Below are 15,336 nucleotides of genomic sequence, written 5' to 3' on the forward strand. Positions count from 1 at the left end.
CAATGTCTATGCATCCTAAGTGGCTGCTAGTGTTTTGAATATGAGTGTTTGCCTAAAGTGTAAAGGGGTAGAAGGTGCATATCTTCACTGTATTTGGAAATACCCTCTAGTAGCTCATCTGTGGAAGGAAGTATTTGGCAGCTTGTTAGTTATGTTGAAATGCTATTTTATACATAGTAACATAGAAGATGACAGCAGATAAAGACCCGAATGGTCCATCCAGTCTGCCCAACCTGATTCAATTTAAATTTTTAAAATTTTTTCTTCTTAAGCTATTTCTGGGCAAGAATCCAAAGCTCTACCCGGACTAGGACATGTTGAATTATTGCCTAATATGTTTTGTCGTTCTTTATATGGAATTTGTATCTTTTGTGGTCATTCATGAATATTTGTTATTAAGACATAACGAATAATCAAATAAATAAATAAAAAAAAAAGAAGCAGTAAATCATAGCCTGAGATTTAATGCATACTACAGAAATATGAAGCCCAGTATCCCGTTCTCATGGTGGCCAATCCAGGTCCCTAATACCTGGCTAAAACCCAAAGAGTAAGAACATTCCATGCTGCGAGGGCAAGCAGAGGCTTCTTTGTCTGTCTCAATAACAGACTATGGACTTTTCCTCCAGGAATTTGTCAAAAACTTTCTTATAACCAGCTACGCTATTCGCTTTTACCACAATCTCTGGCAATGTGTTCCAAAGCTTAACTATTCTCTGAGTGAAAAAATATTTCTTCCTATTGGTTTTAAAAGTCTTTCCCTGTAATTTCGAGTGTCCCCTAGTCTTTGTCATTTTTGACAGTGAAAAATCGATCCACTTGTAACCGTTCTATTGCAGTCAGGATTTTGTAAACTTCAATCATGACCTTTAACGAGGCCAGAGGTATGGTCCATCCTAGAGCCCTCAGGACCTCCCCCCCAAAAAAAAAAACAAACCCCAAATAAAAATTCTTCCATAGCCTTCGGAGCTACCTTCTGCCAAAAGGGGAAGGCAATCCGTTACACAATATTTAATAATACACCATGAACCACAAATCAAAGCAGCAGCAATACTAGCAAAATACATTTTCAGATAAGAGTTATCAGTGGAAACTAACATGATCATTAGAATTCACCTTTTTCTGTCTGTCTTATTTTTATTTTATCCCCAAGGAGATGTAGAAAGCTCCTGTTTAATTGCCGCCCCCCCCCCTCCCCCAAGACAGTTAGTTATACAAATATGTCTAAAGGCAAGAAAAATGCAGTATGGGTAGCTGAGTGGAGCGCTCATGAAATGAAAAAAAAAAATGTAGGACAAGAAAACTCCCAACCACCCCAAAAACAAAAACAGTGTCCCTAATAACAATAATTATAAAAACTTCATTAGATTGAATGAAGTAAAAAAAAAAGTTATATTGCTAGGACGAAAACAACGGCCCTAATAACAATAAACAAGAGCTTCCTTTTTAATGATGCTTTTAATGTATAAATTTTATATCTTAAAACTTTTTTACTTTTTATTCTATATATTTACTTTTTATTCTATATACTAAATAGAAATTTTATTTGTTACCCCTCCTATCGTTTTTTCCTTAAATGTAATTAAATTAAATTAATAATGATTGTAACCCTTTAATAAACCTTCCTTTGCTTTGAAATGATATGTAGAAATTATGTATAGTAATGTCTGTAATTATACTGTTTGTTATATTTGTCACCCTAACTGATTTTTTATGAGATTGTACATCGCCTAGGAAATGTGATAGGCGATTAATCAAATTTTTCTAATAAACTTGGAAACTTGGTAAAAAAAAAAAAAAAAAAACTTTATTAGATCTGCGCGAAAAAGTTATACTAAAATGAAAGGCGACTTGAGAATAAGATTTTGGGCAGGGCTGTGGCCCTTTGGAACGAGCGCCCCCGCCTCCCCATTACCATAACAATGCCGAGGTGTGCCCTGCCCCTGCCAGGTGAGCGCTCGCACACGGCTGCCCGCTGGTTGCTACGCAGCCTGGTTTGTTCCTGGCATGTGACAGGGCTTTGAGGAGCCTCCTGCAGGCTGCACCCGCGCGCCACACTCTGCAACGTTCCCCGGCTCAGGCCAGGGGTTCTTCGGCCGCAGCGCGGGAAAAATCTGCAGGCAGCGCCGCCGGACGGTTCAGCCTCAGCTCTCGGGGATGCGGTCTCCGCTTGCCCCGGTGGTTAGCGCAACGGTCAGCAGCTGGCAAATGGAAAGCTGAACGCAAGAGGTCAGTCCAGCAATCCCGCCGCTCTTCTAGGGTGTAAATCTTAATGGCAGGGACACACTGTTGACCTTACTAGTTTCAGTTGGCTCAGGGACTGGGCAATGGTTTTTTTTTTCCTTAGGTTCTTGGAGGCAGCCCTGGTAAAGTGAAGTGGGCTCCTTCCCTGCACTGTCTGAGGTGCATATTAAATTCTTACAGAGGAACTAGGCAACCTGACTGACTCCTAGCTCTAAAAGCCAGCAGTACAGGGGCTCTTTATGACTCCATGGATGGACCCCCAGAGATACAGACTCAGTGGCCTTCAGGTAAAAATGCCTCCTCCTTAATAGCAAACCCCATCATACCAAGTAGAGGTCTGTCTTCCTGCCCTCCTGTTAAACAGAGGACCCCTTACTCCCAAACATCTACACAAACACTGCGTCCCCAGCTCTCAGCTTTTCTATTACACAGAGAAATCCCACTCACAAACACCTCCTTAAATTCTGTATTCCCATCCTCCTGTTATACAGAGAACACCCCCACCTTCTTATATCACTGAAACCCCAGCCCCTACCCCCTTTTATAGAAAATACCCCCACTCAAAACACCTCCTTATGACACTGTATCCTTAGCCCCCAGCCTGTCTGGTTCACAAACAGCCACTGATGTTTTCCAGAGGGACACCACCAAGTCTGTTTCAACTTAGAAGTCAAATGGGTCTCTCTAATTGTAGATTTGATATATGAGGTTGTTGCAGTTGTCCGGGTCATAATGCAGAATGGCTGAAACACTGGTTTTCCCTACCGAGATGTGGCGAGACCCGGACAACTGCAACAGTCATGACGTCAGCCAGCCGCAGAAGCCCAAGAGAACATTGATATGTGGTATGTGGTTTGAAGACTCATTCTCAGGGGTTTTATTCCCCCCCAATGGTGGATCTGATACAGTGTTTCCAATGCAAAATTTAGAACAGGTCTCAAATTTACAGAATTCCCGAGCCCTGTAAATACATAAACATCCAGAAATCATTAGGCAAGATGATTTTTCCTCAGCCTCTCCCCTCCCCCCCCAAAAAAAGGCTGCAAAATTCACTTAACCTATAAGAATTTTCATTTTTGCCCTCTTAGATTACCAGAATTTTAATTTGTGAAAATCTGAAGGAGGTACCTGAACATCATTGAATGCACCCTGAATTTCAGTGGATGCACAAGGATTCACAGGGAAAACAAACACAACTTTCCTTGTGAGCTAGGGTAAAATGCAAACATTCATCAAACTGGAAACCAGGCATGAAACCCATCTGCTTCCCAGTTGATCTTACACATCTCCATGGGAAAAGATCCAACTATGATAGGACAAGGGACTTTTGGGATTTACCTTCTCAGCCTGGTCTGGCAGCTTCATGTGACAAGAGTGGGGGGAGGGTGGGTGAAGGGTGATAAAGGGAAGTATATTATTAACCAGTGTAGAGTCCAACAGATTCACTTATTAGCTCCTCTAGGAGGTTGTGCTCCTTTATCTGAGTAATAAGTTCCAGAAACCTATGGGTTGAAATCACAGACTGGAAGAAGCCCTGGTATGTGAACTTTCTTGTTTGCTTATGGTTAATTATTGCTAGTTTAGCAGAACTATGGGAGTTTTGGTTTCCTGTCCAGTGTTTTCTTATTCATGTTATGAATCTTAGGACAAATTTTGTTATAGCACATACGTTTCAATAAACAAGAGTATTTTGAGAAATCTATAATTCACAGATGGATTAAACAGCTGTAAGCAGGAAGGGATTAACGCCTTGATAAAGCCTTTCAGGCGAAACATGTTGGCCTGATATCCCGGCATCCCGACCGCTAAGGGCTCCTTTTACAAAGCGGTTAGCGGTTTAACGCATGTAATAGTGTGCGCTAAACTGCCAGCCGTGCTAGACGCTAACGCCAGCATTGAGCTGGCATTAATTCTAGCCGTGTAGTGCGGGTAGTGTGTGCGCTAAAACCACTAACGCGGCTTTGTAAAAGGAGCCCTAAGCTAAGTACATTAGAGTTAAAGTGTTAATTAAAATAAAATCATAAATATTAGAAGTAAAATAATAGTCCGATGAGGAATGGACACATAAAGCCATGAACTATGAGAGAAATTGAGTCCATGGTGGTGTCGCTGAGGACTATCACCTAATGGGTTTGAGAAATATAGAAGACACTGTTTAAGAGTTGAACAGTTGTTTAATCCATCTACGAATCTTAGGACAGCACACATCAGACTCATATAAGTTGTTTTAATGGTTTTAGAGACGTTTTCAGGATTTTCTTAGCAGAAAGCTAGAAAAAAAAAATCTGCTTGTGAATTAACAAGGTTTTGATATTCTTTTTTTTTTTTTTTGGTTGTTTTTGTTGTAGACTTAAGACTTGTCTTATTAAATCCGAGTGAAATAGCAGTTCAACTTTACATTAAAACTAAAGAAATTTCTGACTTATCATAGGGCCACACCAGGTAGTTCTTCTATGAACAATTTTGGACCCATTGAATGCGAGGCTAGAAAAAAAAAATGTGATTGAATTGCATCTACTGAAAGAGAGACATATGATAGGGCTTTTAAAATCATTATAATTTCTGTTTCATATGGTTGTCCTATGCTGCCTATTTTCATTTGTATTGTGCTGAGATTGTATCACAATTATGTTACATGAATGTACTTACATGTATGTACTGTACTGTGCTTTTTTAATGTGTACATTACTGACACTGTATCAGGTTAAATTCTAGTAAAAGCAATAATATATCTCCAGGTTTTACTTCATTGTTTTAATTGTGTGTGTAAGCTGGCATTTGGTCATTTTTATGATTGTGATATTGTTAATCCAGTATAAGTTACTTATGTCAAGCAACACTTTTGTACACTGCCTTGGGTGAATTTTTTCATAAAGGTGGTTAATAAATTTCAGTAAATAGACCTGATAAACAAAATGATCTTATAATATGGGAAGGATGGAATAGTATTGTATTTATTAACCGCCTTTTTCATGAAGAAATCTACCCCAAGCGGTTTACAATACACTGAATAGTAATCAGGTCCTTTAAGTATTTCGAATTAGAGAATGCCACGGGGACAAACTTTTCCCCGTCCCCGCAGGAATTAAATTTCCCCTGTCCCGTCCCTGCGAGTTTTGTCCCTGTCCCTGCCCCATTCCTGTAAGCTCTGCCTTAACTGCACAAGCCTCGAACACTTATGATTTTAAAGTGTTCTGAGGCTCGTGCAGATGAGGACAGAGCTTGCAGGAATGGGGCAGGGACAGGAAAAGAACTTGCGGGGATGGGACGGGAAAATGAGTTCCCGCAGGGACAGGGAAAAATTTTTCCCCGTGGCATTCTCTATTTAGAACGACCTTTTGAGAAACTTGCTGTGATGGAAGACAGTGTAATTGCTCATTTCTGAAGAAGGGACTTGTAGAACATTAGGGGCCTGATTCTAAAAATAGTGCCCTAAGTTAGTTGGCAGTAGATGCCCTAACGCCACCTAACTTTATCGCGTTTAATTGATTTAATGGGCACACCAATTGGCTGCGTTGATTTAAAGCCAATTAAAATGCTATTTAAAAAGAGGAGGTGCCTAAGAGTGCCTCCAAAAAGGCTGCAGTTATCCCATCTATGGAGGCGCCTTATGTAGGCATGGTTAACACCAGAAGTGGCATTAGGCATCGTACGGCACCTCCATAGGGGCAATTCTTGTGAAAGATAGGCACCCGAAATGTAGGCCTATAAAACCCTGGCCTACATATCCAACGCCTTTCATGTAACCGCAATTTTGTAAACATGCATGATTGACACGCGAACAGTGGCCATTTTTAAGATGTCCACCAATAACAGCGCTGTCTACAGAATCCAGGCCTAGGTGAATTGGACTTCATCAGAGCGTTTGGTTCTCTCTAGGGATATTGAGGAAGCCGCTTTAATAAGTGGTTTCTGTCAATATTGGTTTATTTAAATGGCAAAATTGGTAGCTATAGAGTACGTGATGTCAGAGAGGTGTGTCACGGTAAATAGAATGCTACTACAAACTCAATGAAATTCCTCTTTTTTATTTTATTTGATTTGGTTTAGTAATTTTGTAACTGCTTTACAGGGTAATATATAAAAGTGGCTTCTCATGCACTAAGGGGCTCATTTTCAAAAAAGATAGACGCCCAAAAGATTATATAAACCAAGACGTGAATGTCTTACTAGTCAAAACATCCAGGTGGGCATTTAGAAACTGACTTTTAGACGTCTTTCCAGTTATTTTGTCTCCAGTGCATCTAAATCTTAAGGGGGTATGTGTTTTGGGTGGGATTTGTACTTGGACATTTTATAACAATAAACATTTTATAAGCAGGCCTCTGGAATAGTCTGGTGGCAGTGCAGTGGACTGCAGAGAAGGGAACCCAGGCCCACATGCCATCCTAACTAGTATACTTGTGGTGGAAAGTGTGAGCCTACCAAAAACCCACTGTACTGCCCTATAAGGGCTTTTGGGGCGGTAGACAGATAGGTATAGTAGGTTTGGGGGGAGTTTTTGAGGGCTCACCATATAATGTATGGTGGTTATAGTGAGATGGGTACCTGGCACTCTTAATGTGAAGTTCACAGCAGAGCCCGCTAGGGTACCCCACTGCTTTGCTGGCATGACTGTATGGCCAATCCATTAAAAATATTGGCCGATCCTACATGCTGCGTGTCAAAGCAGCTCTTGATTGGTGAGGCCCGACTTTAATACAGGAAGAGGCGGTCGGAGCAAACCGCGAGTGATTTCCTTCACTCGCCGGCGCTCTGGCTGCCCTCTCCTGCCTCTCTGGCTGCCCTCTCCTGTCTCCCCTGCTAAAAACCGTATTCGTGGTTTTTCAACATTCGTGGGGGTTCCTGGAACAGAACCCCTGCGAATATCGGGGGGAGTACTGTATATAGGGAATGACATGGGAACAAATTTTCATCATCCCCTTGGGATCTCTCTATCCCCATCCTGTGCCTGTGAGCTCTGTCCCTGTCCCATTCCCTGCAAGCTTTGTTCTCATCTTCACAAGCCTCAAATACTTTAAAATCATATTATATATTCTACTAATGTTTAAGCCCGTTACATTAATGGGTGCTAGTAAAGCCTCCTTCCCTCACATGTCCCCTATTTTCAGCCCCAGCCCCAGCTCCAGCTCCAAACCCATTTCCCCCCCCATCCCTCTTCTCCCATCTTTTCCCTTTCAGCCCCAGCCCCCTTTTCTCACCAGCAGCATTTCCCTCCCCACCCCACTTCCCTGTACAGTAGCAGCATACCCTCCCCCTCCACTTCCCTGTGCAGCAGCATTTCACTCCCCCACCCCACTTCCCTGTGCAGCAGCACCTCTTCCGTGCTCCCCTGTCCCTCTTCCCCGCTCCCACAATCTAGAAGCATCTCTTCCGTGCTTCCCCTGTCCCTAGAAGACAAACTCACCGAGCATGTCCGCCGTCCGGTGCCGGGCTACGAAGCAGGCGTCACCCCCGTAGCACATGCCGTCCGCGGAAGAGGAGCAGAGTGTGGGGAAGAGGGAGGGTGAGCCTGTTAGAGCCGGTTCCTGCACATCTGCCGTGAGGTGAGCCAACCCACCGCCATCTTCCACTTTCGACGTCGTGTTCTGGACACAGTAGCCGGGGAGCCAGGCTCCCTACGCCCATGCTCCGTTAATATTCAAATGTGATCATCTCTCTGTCTTGCAGCGGGCTTGCCGGCTCCAGCCAGACAAAGTTCATTTTTTAGTTCAAAGCCAATGCTGCGTCTCCTCTCTCGATCCCCGCCAGAGTCGGAAGTCTTCTCAGCCTCTGGTGAGGTTTGATAGAGGAGCCGCGGCAGGGGCTTTGAACAAAAAAATGAACTTTGTGTTGCCGGAGGCGGCAAGCCCTTTGCGAGACAGAGAGGTGCGTGGTAAGCGCGCATGTGGACTCTGCCAGCTACGGAACTACAGATCAGGCAACACGGCATTAAGAGTGCGCATGCGCGCTTAGCGTTTTATTATTATAGATTTCTATGGATAGGGAAAGAAGTAAAGGAGTTTTACAACTATCCAAAAGTTGAGGGCAGCTTTGGTCTCCCAAACGCATGCCAGACTTTATTACTGAGTTTTGCAACTGGCTAGTTTTATTTATTTGGATTTAGTTCACATCTCTTTGATAATAGCTCAGGATAAGTTTCATTCAGGTACACTAGAAATTTTCCTGTCCCCACACGGCTCACAATCTGATTTTTGTACCTGAGGTGAATAGAGGGTTAAAATGACTTACCCAAGATTGCAAACAGCAGCACTAGGATTTGAATCTCAATTCTCTGGTTGTCAGTCGTCATCATCATTATCATGATCAGTTTTATTAGTTACTAGTGTTTAAGCCCGTTACATTAACGGGTGCTAGAATATATGCCTTACTGTCTTTGTTTATTTATGTCTCTCTCCCTGATCCTGTCTCTTTCTTCCTTTCTTTATGTCTCTCTCCCTCCTGCTATTTTTCTCTCTCTCTCCCTGGCTCCCTTTGTCTGTCTTTCTTTCTGTCTGTCTCTCTCCCTGGCCTCCTTTGTCTGTCTGTTAGTAACGAAGTGGGACTTGTGCTAAAACTGCAAGAGCTACTGATCAAATCATTTCCTCTAAAGAGGCAATTTTAGCAGTTTTGAACCGGTGGACCATAAGCTATTCCCTATTGGATGAAGACGGAAACCCGCCAGGGCGCCTGACTGCAACTGTCCCAGTCCACCTTAAAAGCCGCTTTCACCCACCTCGGTGGCGACGACTCCCGCCCGTGTGCCCAGAGGTCGGCGTGCGCAAGCCCCAACGGCTCTCTTCGGCCGCGCTCGTATCCCGCGTCTCCTCCTCCTCATTGACATGGCGGGCCCGCCGCCGCTGCCCCCCCTGGCCCCAGCGCCAACCCCTGCTACCAGGAATGGATCCTAGACAACATCGACTCGCTGCGCTCGCGCAAGGCACGGCCCTACCTGGAGCGCATCTGAACTTTTTCTGGCTGGAGCTGGCAAGCCCAGAGATACTTGGTAAGCGCGCATGCGTACTCTGCCAGCCATGGAACTGCAGATCAGGCAACACGGCGGTGAGAGTGTGCATGCGCACTTAGCTTTTTATTATAAGAGATATCACAAAGTCAACAGTGCATCTAAGCAGTTTATAATACAAGTCAAATAAAAGAAGAAAGACAAAGCATGGACAGAAGTCAACAGATACTAGAATACAAATCAAAAACCCAATCAATCAAAAACCCAAGGATAAATTATCTCTACAAGAAGACACAAAAGGAAATGAAGGCATGAAACCATAGTGGAAAGTGTATGCCACAGAGAGTTTCAACCAATCAACATAGCAAAATTCAACCCCTAAGGAATGCCTGCAAAACACAAACAAACATGTTTTCAAAGTAGATATAACTTTGGCATATGACAATTAAGAGTGGACATGAAACAGAAGGTCATTCCCTGGACCAGTCGCTGATTTTTGTTGCCAAAATTCAACGCCGCTCTTAGAAAATGACTCGGCGATTTTCAATAATGCATCAGAGTGCTCATTTCAATGCTGAAGAGCCCATTTGCATGTCATTGTTGGAGACTGCTAGAAAGCTCACTAAAGACAGAGATAATCCATTTTGATAATCCACTGTTGAAATGCATTCAGGCCAAACCGTCAGAAAACAGTTTATCGAAGGCGTTAAAGTTTTGAGAATTTGGCCCTTAGTCTACCAAACTTCACTCTGTGTTAAGTCCTGTAATACTTGGCCATTAGTAAAGAGGCTGGATTGGGTAATTTATTGAAGAAACGTCAAGAACATACACTGCACTGAATTTGTTATATCAAACATTAAACCCAAGAGAGATCTTGAATCCCATTTTAAAATCCATTTAAAAATATTTTTTAGTTAATATGTTATGAAGTCCACAAGTTATTTAAAGTAGGACTGAGAAAACATTTTATGAATAAGTTATTAGCAAGACTGACTACCAGCGGAGAAGATTTTGAGCAGATAAGGGCTAAACTTTAAGGGCTCCTTTTACTAAGCTGCGTTAGCGTTTTTAGCGCACACAGCATTTTAGCGCATGCTAAACCCGCGCTACGCGGCTAGAACTAACGCCAGCTCAATGATGGCGTTAAGGTCTAGCGTGCGGGGCAATTTAGCGTGCGCTATTCTGCGCGTTAAAGCCCTAACGTGGCTTAGTAAAAGGAGCCTTAAGTTAAGAAAATGTGTAATTGACTTCACAATTCAGTCTAATGATTAGAAAAACAAGCTAGGATAGGGTATTTAAGGGCCATGAATGAAGAAATTAGGGTAGGGTTGGGTTGTTGTTTTGGTCAAAAGAAGGTCACTGAAGGTTAATTTGAAACAAAATCTTTTGAGAGTTTATTTACATCAATTTATTGTATCCTGGACAACTGTCACACTTGATGCACATTATAGTCTTCTAAGTACTTTTCTGTTTGTTGGTTTCTCAATAAAATTTTAAAAGACAGAAGGAAGATCGAGGTGGCCTTAACAGCCCATGTAATATGAGGGTAAATCAAAAAGTAAAGGCAAAATACATTTAACAGGTTTTAATAGAAGTAACTGTGAGCAATTGAACATATCACTTTTCCACATAGTCCCTATGCAAGACGGCGCATTTGTTATATTGTTCCACTAGCTTCTGCATTCCTTCACCTGAAGCCAGGTGAGCACTACTTCCTTTACTTCATCATGTTTTGTCTTTTGTTCTCCGGGTTGCAGAGATGCACCCATGTCTCATTGCTGGTGACAGTTCTCTCCGGAATATTCATATTTATTTATTTCGATTTCTATCCCTTTCTCCCAGAAGCTCAGAACGGGTAACTAGTAGACATTCACAATCATTTGAAAACAAACTAGTCATGACAACAAATAGGTTACAGTAGACAATAACAGAGCTTATTCTAGAGACCAGACTGGTCATAGTGAAGAGTACAAGGAGAAGTATATTGAGGAGGCAGTTTTTAATAGCCTGATTGGCGGAAGAGGAAGGTCTTTACTGCCCTGCAGAAGGTCATTAGCGAGTCTAGCGACTGTGTGGGTAGTCGGTTCCATAGCTGAGGTAGGAAATGGCTGTAGGATCTTTTGTACGCCATACTCATTCAGAGGGATCTCCCTGCGGGAATGCTGAGTCTTTGTTCTGCTTTGGAGTGGAGGGGGCAGTTAGGGGTGTATAGGCGTAGCTTGGATGCTATGTAGGCTGGGGATTTTTGGTAGAATCTCTTGTGTGTCATGATCAGGGCTTTGAAGATGCATCGCTTTTTGACTGGTAACCAGTGAGCTGCATAGAGTGCATATCTTCTTCATACCATCTCAGGAACTGGGTCAAAACCTCCACACACTGTTGCTTGTGCAGATTGGGAACCCATCAAGCGCAGACTTTTCTGTATCCCAAGTCATCATGCATTGTGGCCAATGCAGCTCCATAGCTGATATCCAAAGCTGCAGCCAATTGAGACACCATTATCCATCAGTCTTCTCTAATCAGGCATCTGCCCTGTCGATATGCTCTTGTGTGCGCAATGTTGATGGGCGACCAGAACGACCTTCATTGGTTACACCTATTTTTCCCGCTTTAAACCTTGTTACCCACTCATAAATCTTTCATTGATTCATGGAGCTATGTTCATACTGAGTAAATATCCGACAGTGAATTTCCACAGGTTTCACTCCCTCTGCCCAAAGAAAGCGCACTACTCCAAATTGTTCTTCAGTGGTGCAATCTTGCCATGGAGCATCCATATTTCTGACCTCATGACTGCCACACGCCTAAAGACTGAACGCTGCACTGTGTGTGGATGAACTATCCAGCAGGCAATGTACGAGTACATTTCGCTAGCTCTGTTCTGGTTATTGCATAATTTTAACAATTGCCTTTCATTTTTAATTCATCCTCGTACAATGGTGGTCCTTTACAAGTAGAAATAAGAATACCCACTGTTCAAGTACTGTCAGGTATTATTGAATAATTTAAACTCAGGGTAGGAAAAACCTCACACTCTGGGCTCATGGAAAAAGATTTGTTATATATCTTTTGGACCCTTCTCTTATCAATCATAGGCTGAAAAAAAACCTCCCTGTATTTTTATATTCTTGTATTTTAATCCTTTTTTCAAACATCTTATCCATCTCATAAGTACTTAAGAGCAGCCAAAACAGTTATATACAGATATATTTTCAATATATAAAAAAAAATCACTTCAATAATCTTGTCTTGGTGTACTCAGTACTCAGAATTCCAAAAAGAATTTATATAGCAGCAAACTTTTTACTCTCCACAATCCTTTAGCAGCAGGTATGAAATTTCCAAAATCTGACGCTGCCAGCATTTTGTGGCCCTACTGCCACTGCATCAGGGAAAACAACCGCTGTTCTTCTGAAACAGATAATCAATTGCCTTTGTTCGCTATTCCAACATAGATCCTCACAAACTGTTTCACAAAAACTTCTGCCAGCTGCTTGATTTCAGAGTTTCTAATGGGCGCTACTCAAAAAATGGCAACCGGTCTTTCAAAGAACGCTGTCTTCAAATCTGGCCAATTGGCACACGATACGTGGAAGAAAATGATAGGATTAAAGCATGTTCAATCTAAAAAAAAAACCCCAAAAACTTTTATTGCAGTAAAAATGAATAGAAATTGCACTAATCAACGTCAATATTCAAACCATTAGGCTCAGCTGATTGTAGTTGATAAATTCAGCATTGCTCGTGTTGGGCAAACAATCTCCCCATGCAGAAATAACACATTACTAGAGTTTGACTGTAGAAGTTATTCCTGCTGTAAGACCAGTAGCAAAATAAGATAGAAGCAGTCACATTTTCTCAACGTGGGCATGTCTGTGTGGGTGACTTGGTGGAAAGAGAAATGCTAACATGTGCCTTGGTAGGGTCTGAGTGAGTGGATGAGATGCTTGGTAGTGAGTGCTGTGGTTTGTATTAGAGAATGACCTGGTGACAAAATTCATCACCGTTACCGTCCCTGTGGATAACCGTGGGATTTGTATTCAATGTATGCAACAGATGCAATCAATGGCGTACTGTAGGTGGGGCGGGCAGGGGCAAGGAGGGGTCCACCCCAGGTGCAAGGAGCTTGGGGGTGCTGGAGTGGTTATGGATCTGCCTGTGTGTAGCCTTCAGCTCCACTGGCTCCTGCCCCCTCTGACATCAACTTCCTGTTCTGGAGCAGGGGATCAGCAGAGCCGACAGCCACACACAGGTGGCCCTCAACTACCTGGAGGAGGAGGGTGCTCCGGCCAGAGGAGGGAGAGCTGTGCCCCAGGTTTTCATCCCATAAGGTATGCCTCTGGATGCAGTAAGTATTCACTGCAGACTTCTTGAAAACCATAGCTCTATAACAAGGTGGTCCTGATTTGAGGGTCCAGAATAGACGAAGGAACAACATCAGGAAAGATTTCTTCACAGAAAGGGTGATGAAAGCATGTAACAGTCTCTTAGGAGCGGTTTTGGAGAGAAAAAGAGGATCAGAATTCAAGAATTCCTGGAACAAACAAAGAGTCTTCTAAATTGTGAGATTTGAAGATGCAGCTGGAGACTGAATGTGCTCAGTGTTTTTACCCCAAAAATAAAATTAGGTGGACCAGGTGGGCCTTTTGGTGTTTTTCTGCCATCACATTCTCTGTTGCTCCAAGATGACTGTATCTTCCTATGCTTGTTTGCAAAGATACCAACTTGTCAGACAACACCAAGGCTCCGGTGGGAGCAGCTTGTGACTTACAGAGACTTCCTCTGTGAATTATTAAACATGTTTATGGCTATTCATTCTTTATCTCTACTTGTCTTTCTCTCTATCTATCCCTTGGGAAGATTTTGCCCATGTGGCTCTCAGTGCTGTATAGCTACGAACTTTCCTTCCTGCTCCGGTCTTCCTATGCCACCAAAAGATCATGTTTTAGACTTGGCATCATTAATTAAATGCTGTCATTCATCCTTGATTAACTCTCTACGGGTGAAGATTTGGCTGTACATGATGGAAGCACCGAGTGTGGCCACATGCCAAATCTCTCAGGATTCATGGAGTTTCATTATTATTTTTTTTCTTTCCTAGCCTGTGTGCCAGTTCTAAAGCAGTTCCTTTGCAAGTGTCCAATTGCACTTATAATTTTTTTTTAAAGCAGAATGAATGTTCTTTCTTAATGGAGGCATTGGATTTCACACACTCACACAAAAAATAAGGCTGCACCTTGGGTGTCCTTGGCTTCATGCCTCACTGTTCGCCTTGATTGTCCATCAAATGTCCTCCCTTATATATTTGTTGAACTAATTACTGTTTAGAATTGGCACAGGTTACCTGATGTCTGGGAAAACCTGGACATGTCCTCTTTTTGAGGACTGTCCAGGTGCCCGGATGGTTTTTTTAAAATGGGGGAGTCTGTTTGGGTTTACCTAGCTCTCCCGACTCCCCCACCTACCTCTTCCCTATGCTGGCTGCTGTAATTGAATCTTTGGGCAACCAGCAGCAGCAATGAGGTAAGCCTGCTGCCATTGGCCTGCCCCAGAAGCCCCATCTCTGTAGAGACTTCCTGTTCCCGAATAGACAGGACTTGCAGAAAGGGGTCTTCTGGGGCAGGCCGGCAGCAGCAGGCTTACCTCGTTACTGCTGCCAGCTGCCCAAAGATTCAATTACAGCGGTTGTCCTGGGACGAGGTAGGTTGGGGAGTCGGAAGCTACACAGCAGTATTGGAGAGGGGAGGGGAGAAACAGCATGGAGGGGGGAGGAAGAAACAGCATATGGGGGGCTGGAGAAACAGCACGGATGGATGAAAAGAGGGAGGGGGCTGGAGAAATACCATGGAGGGCTGGAGAAGTATTATGGAAAGGAGAGAGTGCAAGATAAAAGAGCAAGGAGTAGGTTTGTGCTGGGTGGGAGGGGAGAGACAGAAACAGCAGGGGAGGAGGTTGGAAGGAAAGAGGGGCAACCCACGGGAGGGCGATTGGGGATTGGAAGGAAACAGGATTACCAGACGTACGGGAAAACCCAGACATGTCCTCTTTGTAGAGGACTTTCCAAAACCCGACAGTTTGTCTGGGTTTTGGAAAGCCCTGAGCTCTGGCTGCATGTTAGTATATTTAGCTTCATTATTTATGAATTGGTT

At 43.2% G+C, this 15,336-nt stretch overlaps 1 protein-coding gene across 2 annotated transcripts in view; it reads left to right on the forward strand.

Moving 5' to 3' along the window:
* Positions 1–2,030: 2,030 nt before the first annotated feature.
* The window catches only part of TOGARAM2 (TOG array regulator of axonemal microtubules 2), a 203,215-nt gene continuing 189,909 nt past the window's right edge, over positions 2,031–15,336 (forward strand). Inside the window, exon 1 of one of the 2 annotated variants that reach the window (XM_033935971.1) lies at positions 2,031–2,229. Coding sequence is in view for 1 of the 2 variants with exons in the window: in XM_033935970.1 (XP_033791861.1) it covers positions 2,492–2,531 (40 nt within the window). In the remaining variant the exon portion in view is untranslated. Of the gene's footprint in view, positions 2,230–2,476; positions 2,532–15,336 lie in introns of those variants that run through there. The other variant, XM_033935970.1, reaches the window with a different exon arrangement.

The sequence above is a fragment of the Geotrypetes seraphini genome, chromosome 3 (assembly GCF_902459505.1).
Source record: "Geotrypetes seraphini chromosome 3, aGeoSer1.1, whole genome shotgun sequence".
NCBI classification, from domain to species: Eukaryota; Metazoa; Chordata; class Amphibia; order Gymnophiona; family Dermophiidae; genus Geotrypetes; species Geotrypetes seraphini.